This window comes from Kryptolebias marmoratus, linkage group LG11 (assembly GCF_001649575.2).
Source record: "Kryptolebias marmoratus isolate JLee-2015 linkage group LG11, ASM164957v2, whole genome shotgun sequence".
Lineage (NCBI taxonomy): Eukaryota > Metazoa > Chordata > Actinopteri > Cyprinodontiformes > Rivulidae > Kryptolebias > Kryptolebias marmoratus.
Genome location: NC_051440.1, coordinates 16,216,000 through 16,229,852, shown reverse-complemented (window position 1 = coordinate 16,229,852; position 13,853 = coordinate 16,216,000). Strand labels below are relative to the sequence as shown.

General features: G+C 41.5%; 1 protein-coding gene across 3 annotated transcripts in view; it reads left to right on the top strand.

Moving 5' to 3' along the window:
* Positions 1–13,443, top strand: part of iqsec3b (IQ motif and Sec7 domain ArfGEF 3b) — a 40,065-nt gene extending 26,622 nt beyond the window's left edge. Inside the window, exons 8-15 of one of the 3 annotated variants that reach the window (XM_037978413.1) lie at positions 3,700–3,866; positions 6,062–6,231; positions 6,375–6,506; positions 7,151–7,250; positions 10,051–10,209; positions 10,290–10,382; positions 10,526–10,572; positions 12,636–13,443. In XM_037978413.1, the coding sequence (XP_037834341.1) occupies positions 3,700–3,866; positions 6,062–6,231; positions 6,375–6,506; positions 7,151–7,250; positions 10,051–10,209; positions 10,290–10,382; positions 10,526–10,572; positions 12,636–13,055 (1,288 nt within the window). In that variant the 3' untranslated portion in view covers positions 13,056–13,443. The remainder of the gene's footprint in view (positions 1–3,699; positions 3,867–6,061; positions 6,232–6,374; positions 6,507–7,150; positions 7,251–10,050; positions 10,210–10,289; positions 10,383–10,525; positions 10,573–12,635) is intronic. The other 2 variants (XM_017406094.3, XM_037978414.1) reach the window with 2 other exon arrangements.
* Positions 13,444–13,853: the final 410 nt, after the last annotated feature.

Here is a 13,853-nt window from a genome sequence, read left to right as displayed (position 1 = left end):
AGTGTATTTTTTTATTATTATTTGCCCAAAGAAGCATGAATTTATAGAACCGTTTCTAAATGTCATCTCTACATGCCTGTGCACCCGGGTTTTTGCTAATCAACACACGCCCACCTCCTCGTTTCACAGCCGGCATTATGCATAACACGCTCAAACCCATCTGATCCAAACTAATTTGTTTATTTTGGTTTTTTATCTAACCCAGAAATATGCTGCTACCAATCATTAAGCTCATTATCGTGTTCTTTGGCAAAGTTTGATTTGCAGCTTTGAGCTGTTTCGTGACCAATTGTTTTCTGTTTTTTTGATTTGTCTGAGTAAAATTCCTACTTTTCAAACTGTGTTGTTTGTGGGAGAATCAGAATCATTTTTTGAGGACTGCATCTTGTACTGTGTGGTCAGAAGCCTACAGAGCTGTCTGCTGTAAAAGAAACATTAGGATCATCTGATTTTGTTGAGGGTATATGTGGAGGTAGTAGTTTGTACAGTTACTGTAAGAATTTAATTAATCTCTCTTTTAGTATTTTGTTGTGGACTGAAAGTAGTCTTATTATTGCCCAATGTGGAATGGTGAACAGGGAGGATCTCTTGAACCAAACAAGAAAATTGCAGAAAATTATCACTGAATGTGGACATACAGCTGTTAAACTGTAGGAGTAAACTCAATTCAAGATGACCACCACAGCCAGCCGACCCTAAAACAAATGGCCAAACCCATTTAGTTTGTACAAACACTGAGCTTAAGTTTGATGTGTTAGTAGCTGAGAGTCATCCCCAACACACACTGCAAGCACTAACTGATGCAATATGTTCAGTTAAAGTTTTGTCATTGAATATTTGAAGGCAACTCTGTTTGTTAGCAAAATATTTCATGAAACACAGAACAGATTTCAATGAATTAATCATTAAATGTACGTCCGCAGCTGATAAACTGTATTATGCCATGCCTGACCTTAAAAAACACAAAAATGGCTATAATTTAGTCAATTTGAGATTGTAAGATTGTGCTACTCATTGCAAAAATGTTTCCCTAAAACTTTATCATTAACTGTTGGAGTCAACTATTTATTTATTTATTTTTTTACATTTTTACACAATATCTTTTGCATACATCTTTAGAATAACCAGAACTAAAGTAATCTTTTATTTATTCTCCATGGTATTTTAGTTTCTTTTCTTTAGAGAAACTATTGAAAACTGCGGATGACTCTGGGGAGTGTGCTGTTTTTATGTATACAGTATATATATAGTAGTGTTCCTAATATAAAATGTTAACAGTGCCAGGAAGAGCCATTTCAGCCTCTGGATGAATCACAGCAAAGGGAGATTTCAGAGAGGAGATTGTTCTAATTTATATTTAAACAGAAAAAATTAAAAAAATATGTACTTAAAGGCAACTGGCATCCAGCATGCTGTTTTATGGGGACCTTGAAGTAACATTGCAGTTTTTTTGCCACAAAAGTGTAGGTTTTAGCTAAAACTCGTTAGAGAAATCAATCCACCGTTGGTCTAAATTTTGCCATCATTCGTATTTATCATGTAAAGAAAACACCGTCAACAGCCTATTAGGAAAAGCGTGTTCATCGTTCAAGAAGAGAAAGAAATGATCTTTGATTTAGAGCTGACGGACAATCAGGACACCCACTGCGGTCGTTAATTAATCACATCACGCTCAATCATTCGCTCGGGGTCTCTGGGTGCAAATTATAAAATCATCAGTGATCTGAAGCCACACTCCAAGCTGCAGCTGGATCTGAGTGCAGGTCAAAAAACAAAAAAGGGGAGGAAAGCTAAGTGTTTTATCGCGAAAACCAGACATCCGATTCCTCATCTGTTACGTAATCGTTGTTATGTCATCTGTTTGCAGCGTGTTGTACTCTTGTTGGGAGTCGTTCCTTTTACACAGAGTGCTATTTTGTGCCAGCTGGCATTCAACTTTTACATATAAGGCTAGGAGATCAGGAGCTGGAGTTTAAATAAACTGCTTACATAAGAGGCAGATCTGGGCTGGAAAATGTGTGAATGAAACATAAATCCCCGCACGTACACGGACTCACCACTTCATTTACTCTCACACATATGCTCCTGCATGCTGGTGCACGTGTCCTCTTTACATTATGCACGCTCCTGGAGAATTGCTGCAGAATTACATCAACTTGGTAAATCAGGAGTGTTGTTAGTGTCTGTGTGTGTGTGCCTGTGTGTGTGTGTGCTTGTTATTAGCGCAGGGCCGTTTGGAGCTCCCTCAGATAAAGGTGGCCCCCAGCTAGACCTGGTTGATTGATATCCTATAAGTTCCTCAGCCCTAAATCTCATATAGGATGTGGGAAATTGTTTTGTGGTTAGAGCCGTCTCAGATGTAGCCCCTTGGTTTGCACACGCTTTGACAAGTACACAGTTCTCTGGAGCAGAGCATCTTTCTCCTTGTCTGCATCCTGTCTTGCTGCAAAGATAAAAGCCTCCCACTTCTGAAACGGCCCGCTGTGTAAGTTATTGTGACAGCGCAGAGAGGGGGCTGTGGGGGGGTGAGAGAGGTGGAATTGGGAGTCTGTGAAGCCTGTGGGCAGCAGTGGGCCAAACAAAGGCCAAGCGTGGCCTCGCTGGCTCTAAAGTGGCATTACCTTTCCTGGGGCAGAACTCTTTTTGTTCTGTCAAATGCGTCCTCCGTTCTGTCAGTCTCAGTCATGGTACAGTCACATCTGAGCAGAAGCTACAATCAGTTCTGTTACAAACATGGAGACCCAGGGTAGAAACATGCCTCAAAGTCAGTTTAGCTGCGCTGATGATAATTAAAGGCCTATCATTTTTTGTAGGAAACCACAAACCGAGTTTCAAACTGAGATCACGTTGAGAAATTATTTGGTAAAACCTTGAAAATCTCATGCAGAATATTGCGTGACCTGTTTGGGCTCAGAGTGTGTTGTGAATGGCTGACAGCTACCACCACGTCAAGTTTTAGCGAGTTTGTAAAAGTCACTGAGATGTAGCCATTTCTGTGTAGGCTAAGGCTGATTAACTGTGGCAGCCATCTTGTATTCAGCTGAACCCAAAAGTGAATCCGTTGTAGATGGACAGCCAATAATTACTTTCTGAGAGTTTCCAGTGGTTCATAAGATGTTTTGCTAACAGGGTTGACTCAGTTAATGCCAAGGTCAAACAATGCGTTGTGCAAAAAATACCTGTAATTGTGTCAGATTTAAAAGTGTTGACAGTACTCCCCAACACATACTCTGAGCAGAAACAGATCACATGAGATCTTTGATTAAAGCTTTGGCGTGCAATGTGGCATGGTAAATGCATGTATTTATATTTTTGCAAATACTATACGTCAGTAAAATATACTGACGTATACTGATGTATATTTTACCCCCTGTTCTAGTTGCTAAGCAGGAGTTTTATCAAACCCTGACTGACAGCATGCTTCATCTGCTTCATTACTGTGGTGAAGAGGAGGGAATTTTATTTGATCTAGCTACATTAAATACACACAACTGCTATTAAAGCAGCTATTCATTATATTGTATTTTGTTACACAAAAGACCTGATTTGTTCTAAGATATTTAATATTAACCTTTGAGATTTTGCAATTTTGTGTTTTATTTTGTAAAATGCAGCAAATCAATACTGCCAGTCAAACAAATAACAGAAATATGTTTGTTTAAAATGCAATGCTCTCTTTTTGCTTCTTGTCGCCTGCAGTCAGCGGTACTGTATGTGTAATCCTGACGTGGTGCAGCAGTTCCACAACCCAGACACCATCTTCATCCTGGCCTTCGCCGTGGTCCTCCTCAACACGGACATGTACTCGCCCAACATCAAACCACAGCGCAAAATGGGCCTGGATGACTTCATACGCAATCTAAGAGGTTAGCGTGCTTGGCTGCTCCCCAGCTGAGAGCGATACTGTGCTTTATAGGATCGACGCCGTGCAGCTTCCTCAGCAGTCAGACGTGGCGTGATGAACAGCTGATATGTTTCTACATTCATGACAAGTGGTTTCGAGAGCAAAGAGTTTGTAGATTGGATAAACCCCATGCACCGACACACACACACACACTTCTCAAACTGCAAATATCGAGGAGGTTCGTCGGATCGAAATGCCAGAAAGAATGATGAGGAAGATGAAAATGAAAGCAGAGGCCAGGGTGAGCCGAGGTTTTACAACAAGCTGCCTCATATCCGCCTCACGATCAGTCTTATGAGTGACAGCCTCTTGAACTGCAGTAAATTACTCAAAGAGGCTGCAGTTGCCTGCCTCGTCTTACCATCATCAGAAAAACATCAGCATGAGATTCTTGATATCCTCGACTCGGAGCTTTGCTTCAGAGATCACGGCGTCGGCCCCATTCATTTATGCCCGCTCAGGTTTAAGATTTAATGAGGTGAAAACTGGCTTCCTCCATAAGCGTCTTGTCTCCCACCAAAAGGAGGAGACATTTTTGCCTGTGTTTGTTTGTCTGTAGTGTTAGCAAAATATCTCATGGACCACAGGATGAATCTTGATGAAACTCCCAGAAAGGAATCAATGAACATACATCCACAACTGACTTTTGGAGTCAATCCCAATCAAGACTGCTGCCACAGCTAATTAACACAAAAATGGCTAAAACTCGGTTCATTTACAGATATTGAGATAACATTAGTGGAAGTAGCTGAGAGTCATCCCCAGCAAGTACTCCGAGAGCTAAAACACCTTGAGCAATATCTCACACCCTCATTTAGGAGACTTGACCAAAATGGCTACAGCTCTGTCCCTTCTTGTCAAGATGATCTTGTTTACAAACTCTGGCAGAAAAAGTGACGGATAATTTTTTCAAGGACTGCTAGGCCTTTAATTAATGCTGCCATCATCTAGTGGTTCAGCACATAGTACATTCACCAACCTAAAAAAAAAAAAAAAAAAAGAGTTGACCTTTTGTTTAATACCCGGAACAATCTACTACAAAAAAGTAGCCTATATTTAATTAATTATTTTCATTTTTTTATAATAACCTATAAGTCTCCATAAATATTATAGAGTAAAATTGTGGATGGCTGCACATACTCTGGGATAACAACCCGTTTGCAAACCTCATCTACAGCAAAAATAAAACTAATTAGTCTGTAATCCCTTTAGAAGATAATAATCTTAAAGTTTAGATCTTTATTGCATCTGGTGCTAATCTTCCCAGTGAATCAGCACATTAAAGTGATTCACACACAGAACTTTAAAGGGGAAAACATGAGTGGACTGTCAGACAGAGCGAGGTGAAGGTGGAGGCTTCGGACGCGGAGCACGAGGAGCAAACGTAAAACTTTACTGCCGTTTCAGACCGGAGCACAGAAACCAGCGGCGCAGCTAAAGCAGGAAAATCAAATAAATCCTCCAACAGATGGTAATCTGAAACGCGACAGACAAGAACCAAAGAAGAAGAAGAGACAATGACAACGATCAGGCGGCGAGCCAGGGAACCCGGGCAGAATATTTACTGAGGGTACCAAAGGCGAATGAAGAACGAGTGAGCGGCAATTAGCAAACAGCATCTGGGTGTGTCAAGGGCAGCAGTGAAACTAAATGCACTCAGGACAAGGAGTTAAATACGAGCAACGATCTTAATGAAACCAAGATTGACCTATAAATAAAGTAGGAGCTGATAAAGGAACGTGGCAGCAATTAATGAACCAAAGAACAAAATCTAAACTCAACACAACCCTCAGTTTGGGACATGAACACGAGTTAAAAAACCTGCTAAATATTTTCAAGTCATTTCTATTTAATTAAGCGCCTAAATATCTAAGTCCAAAATAAATCCAACAGCACAATGCAAGATGTTTCTTTTTAATCTTTAAACTACGTTGTGCCCTTTACAATGCCCACTCGTTACCTCCTCTCAGATCATTTGTCAACTTCTCCTCTTTGGTGATGACATCTTTGTGCTGACATTTAGCAGAAATGAGCTTTTTGCCTTGTGGAGTGTTTCAGGGACAGACATTCAATTTTGCTTCATAAAAAAATGGAACATATTTGAGTTTTGATTAAGGACGAACTCATAGTAGATGGTTACTCTTTCACTGTATGAAGGTCCATTTTTCCACGATGACCTCCCCCTAGGTGTGGACGACGGAGCAGACATCCCCAGAGAGATGGTTGCAGGAATCTACGAACGGATCCAGCAGAGAGAGCTGTGCTCAAACGAAGACCATGTGACCTACGTGAGCCGGGTGGAGCAGTCTATCCTGGGCCTGAAGACGGTGGGTCACAGCTAGGTTTCTGCATGAGACTTGTTTTTTTTATCGAGTCTCCTTTCTCTGGTGTGATATATCATCTTGCTGCAGTTTGTCCTCTGCGCTGTACGAGCTGTCATCTTCAGCTCTCTTTGACCTGGTTTCTACAGATCCTTGCTGTACCCCACAGACGTCTGGTGTGCTGCTGCCGTCTGTTTGAGGTGCCTGATGCAAACAAACCTCATAAACAGAAGCTTTCCCAGCTCCAAAGAGAGGTCTTTCTCTTCAATGACCTGCTGTTGGTAAGAATTAGCCTTTAAGTTAAATCACTGGCGTCCATAACTGCACAGTGAAGGACGATGAAGTATATTGTATCATATTTGATCCCATCTGCATTAATAAATACAACTACAAAACACTGGAGTGTTAATGCTGAATGTTGACTGTCTTTAATAAAGAAGCTAAAACTGAGGTGTTAAAAAAAGCAGACCACTAGAAAAAAGAAGCAAACGGCTACCCAAAAACATAAAGGGCTAGCTAGAAGCTAAATGTAACAAATGGATGACTAGAAGCTAATTATGACAAAAGCTAAACCAGCAAAAGGATGGCTAGAAGCTAAAAGTAGCCAAAAGCTATAAATAGCAGAATGGTAGCTAAAATTAACAAAGGAAGACAAAAACAGTGCAAGTATACCAATAATTTTTAAGGTACTTAAGAGACCTCAATGTATTTCTATTGGAAAATATTTGTAAATAAAGTTAAATACTTTGAAAAGTATAAAAGTTACAAAAACGTCATAGCACCGAGGTTGAAATGCTAATATAGCACAAAGTACATGAAGTCTTAGATAGCAAAAAACAACAGTGGGATCGTTGAATCAGCGTTTACACGATGAGATGATCCAGTACGTGGCTTGAAGTGAAGTCTGCCTTGTTTGTGCTTCCAGATCCTGAAGCTGTGTCCCAAGAAGAAAAGCTCGGCCTCGTATACTTTCTGTAAAGCTATGGGCCTCCTGGGAATGCAGTTTCACCTCTTCAGCAACGAGTGTAAGACGCTACTTTACTTTGCAGCGATTTATTCCCATCATATTCAAAGTGTTGTGCTCAAAAAGCGCTGAGCTGGCAGAGACATCCACATTACTGCTCTCCGTCAACTCCGTCTCGGCACTCAGACGGCGAGGGGTCGCCAGGAAAAACTAACAGAACGCACAAATTAGAGTAGATGTTTTTTTATTAAATGTGCTGCTGTTGACAAATTTAATTGTATTTCTAAGACAAAGATTAGTGCATTTACTCACCCTGCAGCTCTCTGTATCCAACTTATGTAACATTGAGGGGAAAAAAAAGACCTAACAATTTAAAATTCATTCCCCAATGTCTGAATCAGTGGAAAACACCACTTGTAGTCTCTTTAAAAAAATAACAATAAGGGGATCCAAATCGCATGTCCCTTTTTTATTTGATATCTCAATGGATCTGCAATAGTTTATCCTTTAATCATCAGAAAACTGAAAGAGTTTTTGATCCAATTTACCGGGTGGGCAGAAGCCGTTCAGAGACATTATGAAAGGAGATGGGGGAAAATCCAGCTTTTCTGTCAGTGAATAAAAACAGGCAAAACACGAATGTAATATTTATAGGGCTTATGACTGAGCAGCTGTAACATCCTGTCTAAAGGTTGAAGGAAGTGGGGAAACTGAAAACAGGAATGTGAAAAGGCTGGAAAAGCTCATAATGTCAGGGAGTTACTGAAGAGGTAGTAAAAGTCCAAAGACGTCTGATGAATGGATAAAGGCTGACAGAACAGGGTCAGAAATCCACAAACAAGATCTGGAGTTTTGACAAATTGGCTGCATTTGGACCAGCAGAATACTAGCTCTGTTTGGGAAGCCCAACATCAATCAACCTGCGGTGAATCGATGCCTTTCGGCAGCAGGAGCAGCTCCACACGCAGGTCAGGTAGGCTGTTTTTATGGGCTTAATACACAGCTGTTATTCATTGAAAAGCCATCGGGGTTTTGATTTCCACAAGACCTGACTGGAATCTGGTTTCTGCTGTGAACCAGTCTTTAGGGTTCTAACCTTTGTCCGGGGTGTCAAAAAACCTTGTAATCGTTGATAAAACCAGTTTTCTGCCGGTCAGATGGCTTCGTGCTTTGAGTTACTGTTAGTCTATGGACTTTGATGTTGTTTTTTAGTTTTCATACCACTTTATAGTAAGTTTCTCCTTATAAATTATGAAGCAATAGGTAATATTGCAGTTATTAATTAGGCTGTAAACTCTTAATAAAACCATTAATAAACCACCATCTGTAAAAACAATAATACTGCTTTATTTCTTGCCAAATAGTGAGCCAGTATTTATCTGTAGATTCATAATTTAGATTGTAAATATCCAACTTTTTTAGGAAGTTACCTGCACGTAAGCACTATGAGCATTTGTAGATATTAAGGTGTTTCATTAAATACAGTTTTATAGTTAAAAAAAAAAAAAAAAAGAAAAAAGTACAGCATTTGATCTTGTCAGACACTGAGCCTGCTTCAGTGTATGAAAAGTGTTTTACAACTGTTGTATAAATGTCTAATAATGCTTTATAAAGTCTTTACAAACTCATGAATATCTTACTTATATAGCACAAATAAATCTATTATTTATATAGCTCAATAGTAAAGTTTATTGGGGTTTTTCTGGTCATGTTTTCTGTCTGGTTATGTTAAATTACCCTTGCTTTCTGTTGTTGCTCTTGTTTTGGTACTAATGCATTTCCTGAGTCTGTTCCCTAATTGGTTCAGGTGGACTTCCTGCTTCCCCGTCACACCTGGTCCTGGTTTGTCAGCCGTTCACTCCCTTCAGTATAAACCTACCTGGTTTTCATGTAGCCTCTTTAACAGAAGACTTCTAGCTAGACACGAGACGCCTTCTTGCCGTGACTTTAAAAAGGACCAAGGTGTGGTGGGGGAGTTGAAGTCAACCCACCGCTGTTATGCCCCTGAGCCACCAAGTGAGCCAAGTGAGGTAGCAACAGAGTCTGTGGTGTAAATGTGTAACCATAAGCTGAATCACAGTCCAAGGGTGGGATGTAGTGAAGGCAACTAACAGGATTTAGAACGGGGAATGCCTGAAACAACATTTTATGTTATACCACACGCTTCCTATGGTTCCCCAATGTTGGCTTCATTAATAAAAGCTTGGGTCACCACAGGATGTGGCCGGCTCAGATGCTGATTTACGCCAGCAGAGGCAGCTTAAAGAGGGGCTCGTCTTTGTGATCACATTGCAGAACTGCTTTCAGAAAAGGGGCTTTTTTTCTGATAGACCTTTGTAGTTGTTTCACCAGTGAGTTTGTGATTCATAACCTTTGTTTTTTACTGTTCCTAATGGCTTTTAAACTTTTATTTTGCTGTGTCTCTGCACTGTTTTTACAAAGTAAAAGTTTAATTAAATTCTGCCTGTTTGCCTGCATTTGGGTCTTCCTTCCACCACTTTATGACAGTTACCACTAATAAAACAACAACAACAAAGAGTAAAGTCTACAAAAAGGCTTATACTCAGCTGCTGACACTAGCACTAGTAACTGGGCGTACCAAGGACCACTAGTTCTACTTAGTAGATGCTATTATAAGTGTTTTTTTTTTTTATTTGGTGGCCACAAGGAGGACCACATTACTTTAAAACAGTAAAACAATCATTAAAAGGAAAGACAGGGATGTGTGCACAGTGAGGGATAAAACACAATAATATCTTCAAATCTTTAAATTTTGGTACCTTTATCCACAAAGACATTGAAAAAACAACAACAACAACATAGTAAATGCATTTTCCTTTTGTCTCTGGTTTTCTGTTCAGATTATGCTCATGGCGTCACCATGATGAGCCCATTTACCTCAGAGAAGAAGCAGCTGGTGAGTTTCTGCTCTCCGAGCGGAGAGGAGCTCAGGAAGTTTGCGGAGGAGCTCAGGGAAGCTATCGCTGAGGTCAACGAGATGGAGCAGATACACATTCAGAGTAAGAAGACGGGCACGCCGTCTGCAAACACAACGAAACGCACGTCACAGCCGATTGCAAGCTCTCTTTTTCTGTTCTAGTGGAGCTGGAGAGGCAGCAAGGCATCCAGCCACATGTTTTACACACCAACGGCGGTCAAATGGACACACACACAGGACACGGCTCTCCCTCAGGTGCTGCTTTTGCTTGTATAGCATAATACAGCATATATTAACTAAATGTCAGTCCCCAACCCCTCCCTGCATGAGAGCCTGTTTCTGGTTTTCTGTACATGTCTATGCCTGCTGACTAACAAAGAACTCGTTTCTCCCCACAGGCCAACAGGATGCGTATGATAAAACCGGCAACAACAACACAGTAGAGGTGAGTGCCTAAGCTACTCTCGTCTCCCTCAGGTAAGTATCTGCATATCCAGCTCTGTTGATGTAATTTTGTACGTGAGTCTGTGTGTGTGTGTGTGTATGTGGTTAGACAGGGACGGTGTCTCATCCTAAAAAGAGAGAGCTTTTTGCCTTGCTTTGGAAAAGCTCTGCCTGTAGCACATCACAGCTAAGCAGCCAAGGATACAAAGGCCACTAAGAGGTAGCGGTGCTGCAAACGGCCCCCATTCATTCTGGGCCTCATGAGCCAGACCGGCAGCCACTCGCTATAAAATACACCCATGTCTCATGAGCTAAATCTCGCCAGTCTTACTATTTAAGCCTCCATAAGCCTCGTTGGCTCCTTCAATCCCATCTACAAAGGTAGATAAGCTCGATACTTAGAGATGCGCCTATTGCTCGGCAGATAGTTGGAATGGGACGATTTTCAGCTCCAGCAGCTTGACTGGCACTCAGTGCTTGGAAGTAAAGCAGGTAATTCCTGCTAGCATTGTCATGTAGTCACTGTGGAGGTTTCAACCTGATATCTGAGATTTACAAGTTTAATAGTTACTCATATCAAGCTGTAATTCACCATTTGTTACAATAAAATGAATATATGGTTTAGTAATCAAACAGATTTTACAGTAAATAAGACTTATTTCTCCCCCAAATATAATTTTGAGCACTGCAAGAGTTTGTTCTAAACAGAGGGCTTGTAGCAAAATGTGTTTTTTTGCTGTTGTTGAGTGCGCTTTTATGTTCTGAGCAGAGACACTAAAGGAGTCGTAATCTGGTTTATGAAGGCAATATACTGAAACTCATTTACAGCTGAATTTTAGTGATTTTCAGTGCGAGACGGACAAGTCCTTGTGACTTGGTGCCATCTCGGTAGAATGTTTTTGTTCAATGGTAAATATTTTGTAATGTGCGCATAATTACATTTCCATCAACAAATGATTTCAGTTCATTTTAATTAAATTGCAGCGAGGTGCCCCTGAAGAAATCTTTCTCAAGGAAAAGTTACAAAGTAAATATAAACCATAGTTTGAATATAAAATAAATCAAACATATAATAATTAGTATAGTTGATTACCGTTTTCTAATTTTTAAGTAACTAAAGTTAGCATTTAAAATGAAAATAAAGAGTTTCTGAAAATGTTTGCTTTTAGAAAAACAACTAAATGTTTAGCAGTAATCATAAAAACTCTGCAGGCATGAGCACTTTAACACCTCTTAAGTCGTTAAGGAGTTTTCTATTTACTCTCCGAGGCGGGAGAATCACAGAAATGACTGTAAATCCTAAAATATGTGCACAAGTAAACACTGACATTTAACAGATGATCTGGGTTCAGATCAAACCTTCTTGGGGTCCCCTAACGAAGGCGATCTATTTAGCTATATATCTTATGAAGAAATTGGAGTCGGAGGGTCGAAACTTTCCAAAACTCAGAAATCAGAATCCGCTTCAAAAGCTGCAACTGGTGCATCTCTAGTGATTTTGTCAACAATATGTTAGGAGAGTGTGATTTGGTTTGGTGTTCAGTCTCTGGAAAACCAGCCCTTTTTTTTAAATTAGTCAACCCCCTCCCCTCATTTCACTTATTTTACCCATTTTCTCCCTCTTCTCTCTGCTTCTCTCTTCGCCCCTTAGAGTTGTAACTTCTTGTGTTAGGGAGACACCATGCCCTCGGTGTCACCTCTGTCCTCTCCTGACACTCCTTTTATCTGTAGGCCTATCCTTCTGCCACTCTTTGTCCGTTATCGCACACTCGCACACAAAAAAACTCAAAGCGCTCCTGCAAAAAATTTCCTGTCTAAAATCTCCTCTTACCCCGCGGTCCCTTTCTCCTTCTGGGCTGTGTGAAATATGGTTAGGCTGTCATTGTGTTTGAGAACGGGAGATGAGGGAAAGCTGGGGAGAGAGTGTGTATACTGCATGCACCTGCACTGCATGCCACCACCTGCATGCCAGCATGCCCATGTGCGTAACTCACCAGAGGGCTGCGTGGAGGCTGCGTTCAGGCTGGTAACTCCTCGTGCGTTCTCTGACTGTTCCTAAACTAGGTGTCAATTCACAACAGGCTGCAGACGTATCAGCTGACCCAGCCCAGCATTGAGTCGGCGCCTCTGGCCCTGGCCGCGCCGCCCGCCCTCCTCAGCCCCATCCAGGCCGGAGAGCTCCGCCCGGAAACGCTCATCCAGTGCCAGCAGATCGTCAAGGTGATCGTCGTGGACCAGAGCGGGCGGGGCCGAATGGAGGCCTTCCTCAGCCAAGGCCCAGCCGCTCACCAGCTCATCCAGTCGGCCATGTCGACGCCCGTTCGTGTCAGAGAGGGAGACGGACCCCAACCGCCCCTGCCGCCGCCCCCTCCTCCTTACAACCACCCCCACCAGTTCTGTCCGCCCGACTCCCCCATGCCCTTTCACCACACCATGCCTCTGACCCGCAGGCGCAACTCCAGCGGCTCTCGCAGCATCGTCTGAGCTGACCTCTGTGCTCGAGTTGACCTTCACAGCACAGCAAGCGTGGTGGAGCACAAGTCGACTCACTCTGAATACAAGCAGCGCAAAAAAGTTCCGAAAACACTTTACGAACCGAAGGCAAAATAAATTAAGACTCTATCGTAGGCTTGATTGTTGTTTTTAACGATGGAGTAGCTTTAATGGCGATTCTGAAAGGCATTTCGTTCCCATCTTGTCTCCAACATGTCTCCTGGTGACCTGTCTCCATTTCACAGAGTTATTAAATCCATGACTTTGGACTTTTAAATGTCTCCTGTCCAAGAAGTGTGCCTGTGAGCATGGATGGTGAAACTCAAGAGACGGTTCGAGAAAAAAAAAAAAAACAGCTCTGAGAGGACACTTTACTAAATGTGAAGGACAAAAATTCTCCATTGTTTTATTTCAGGACACTAATGTTCGGTGTAAACCTTTATTTGAAACCGTGTTTCACCAGGAATCATTTCAGCACTCTGCATAATGTGAAGAACAAGAGTATCAGCTTATTTGTTCCCTTGTTTTCTAGGGAACAGGTAATCAGTATGCGAAGGAGGAGGTGATGGAAAAAAAAAAGAAGATAAATGGCTCTGTCATCGCTACAATGTCATGTGCAATTTGGGGTAGTAAGCGAAGGTGTTGCTACTCAATAACTTAAAACAATTTTCCGAAGACAATCATGTTTCTGTGCTTCATTGTGTGTTTTGCTGAAACTGTCGTAGCACAAATAGCGTCTCAGTGCTCTGATTCAGTGGAGTGTTGCTCTGACGGAGCTCAGGAAAAATG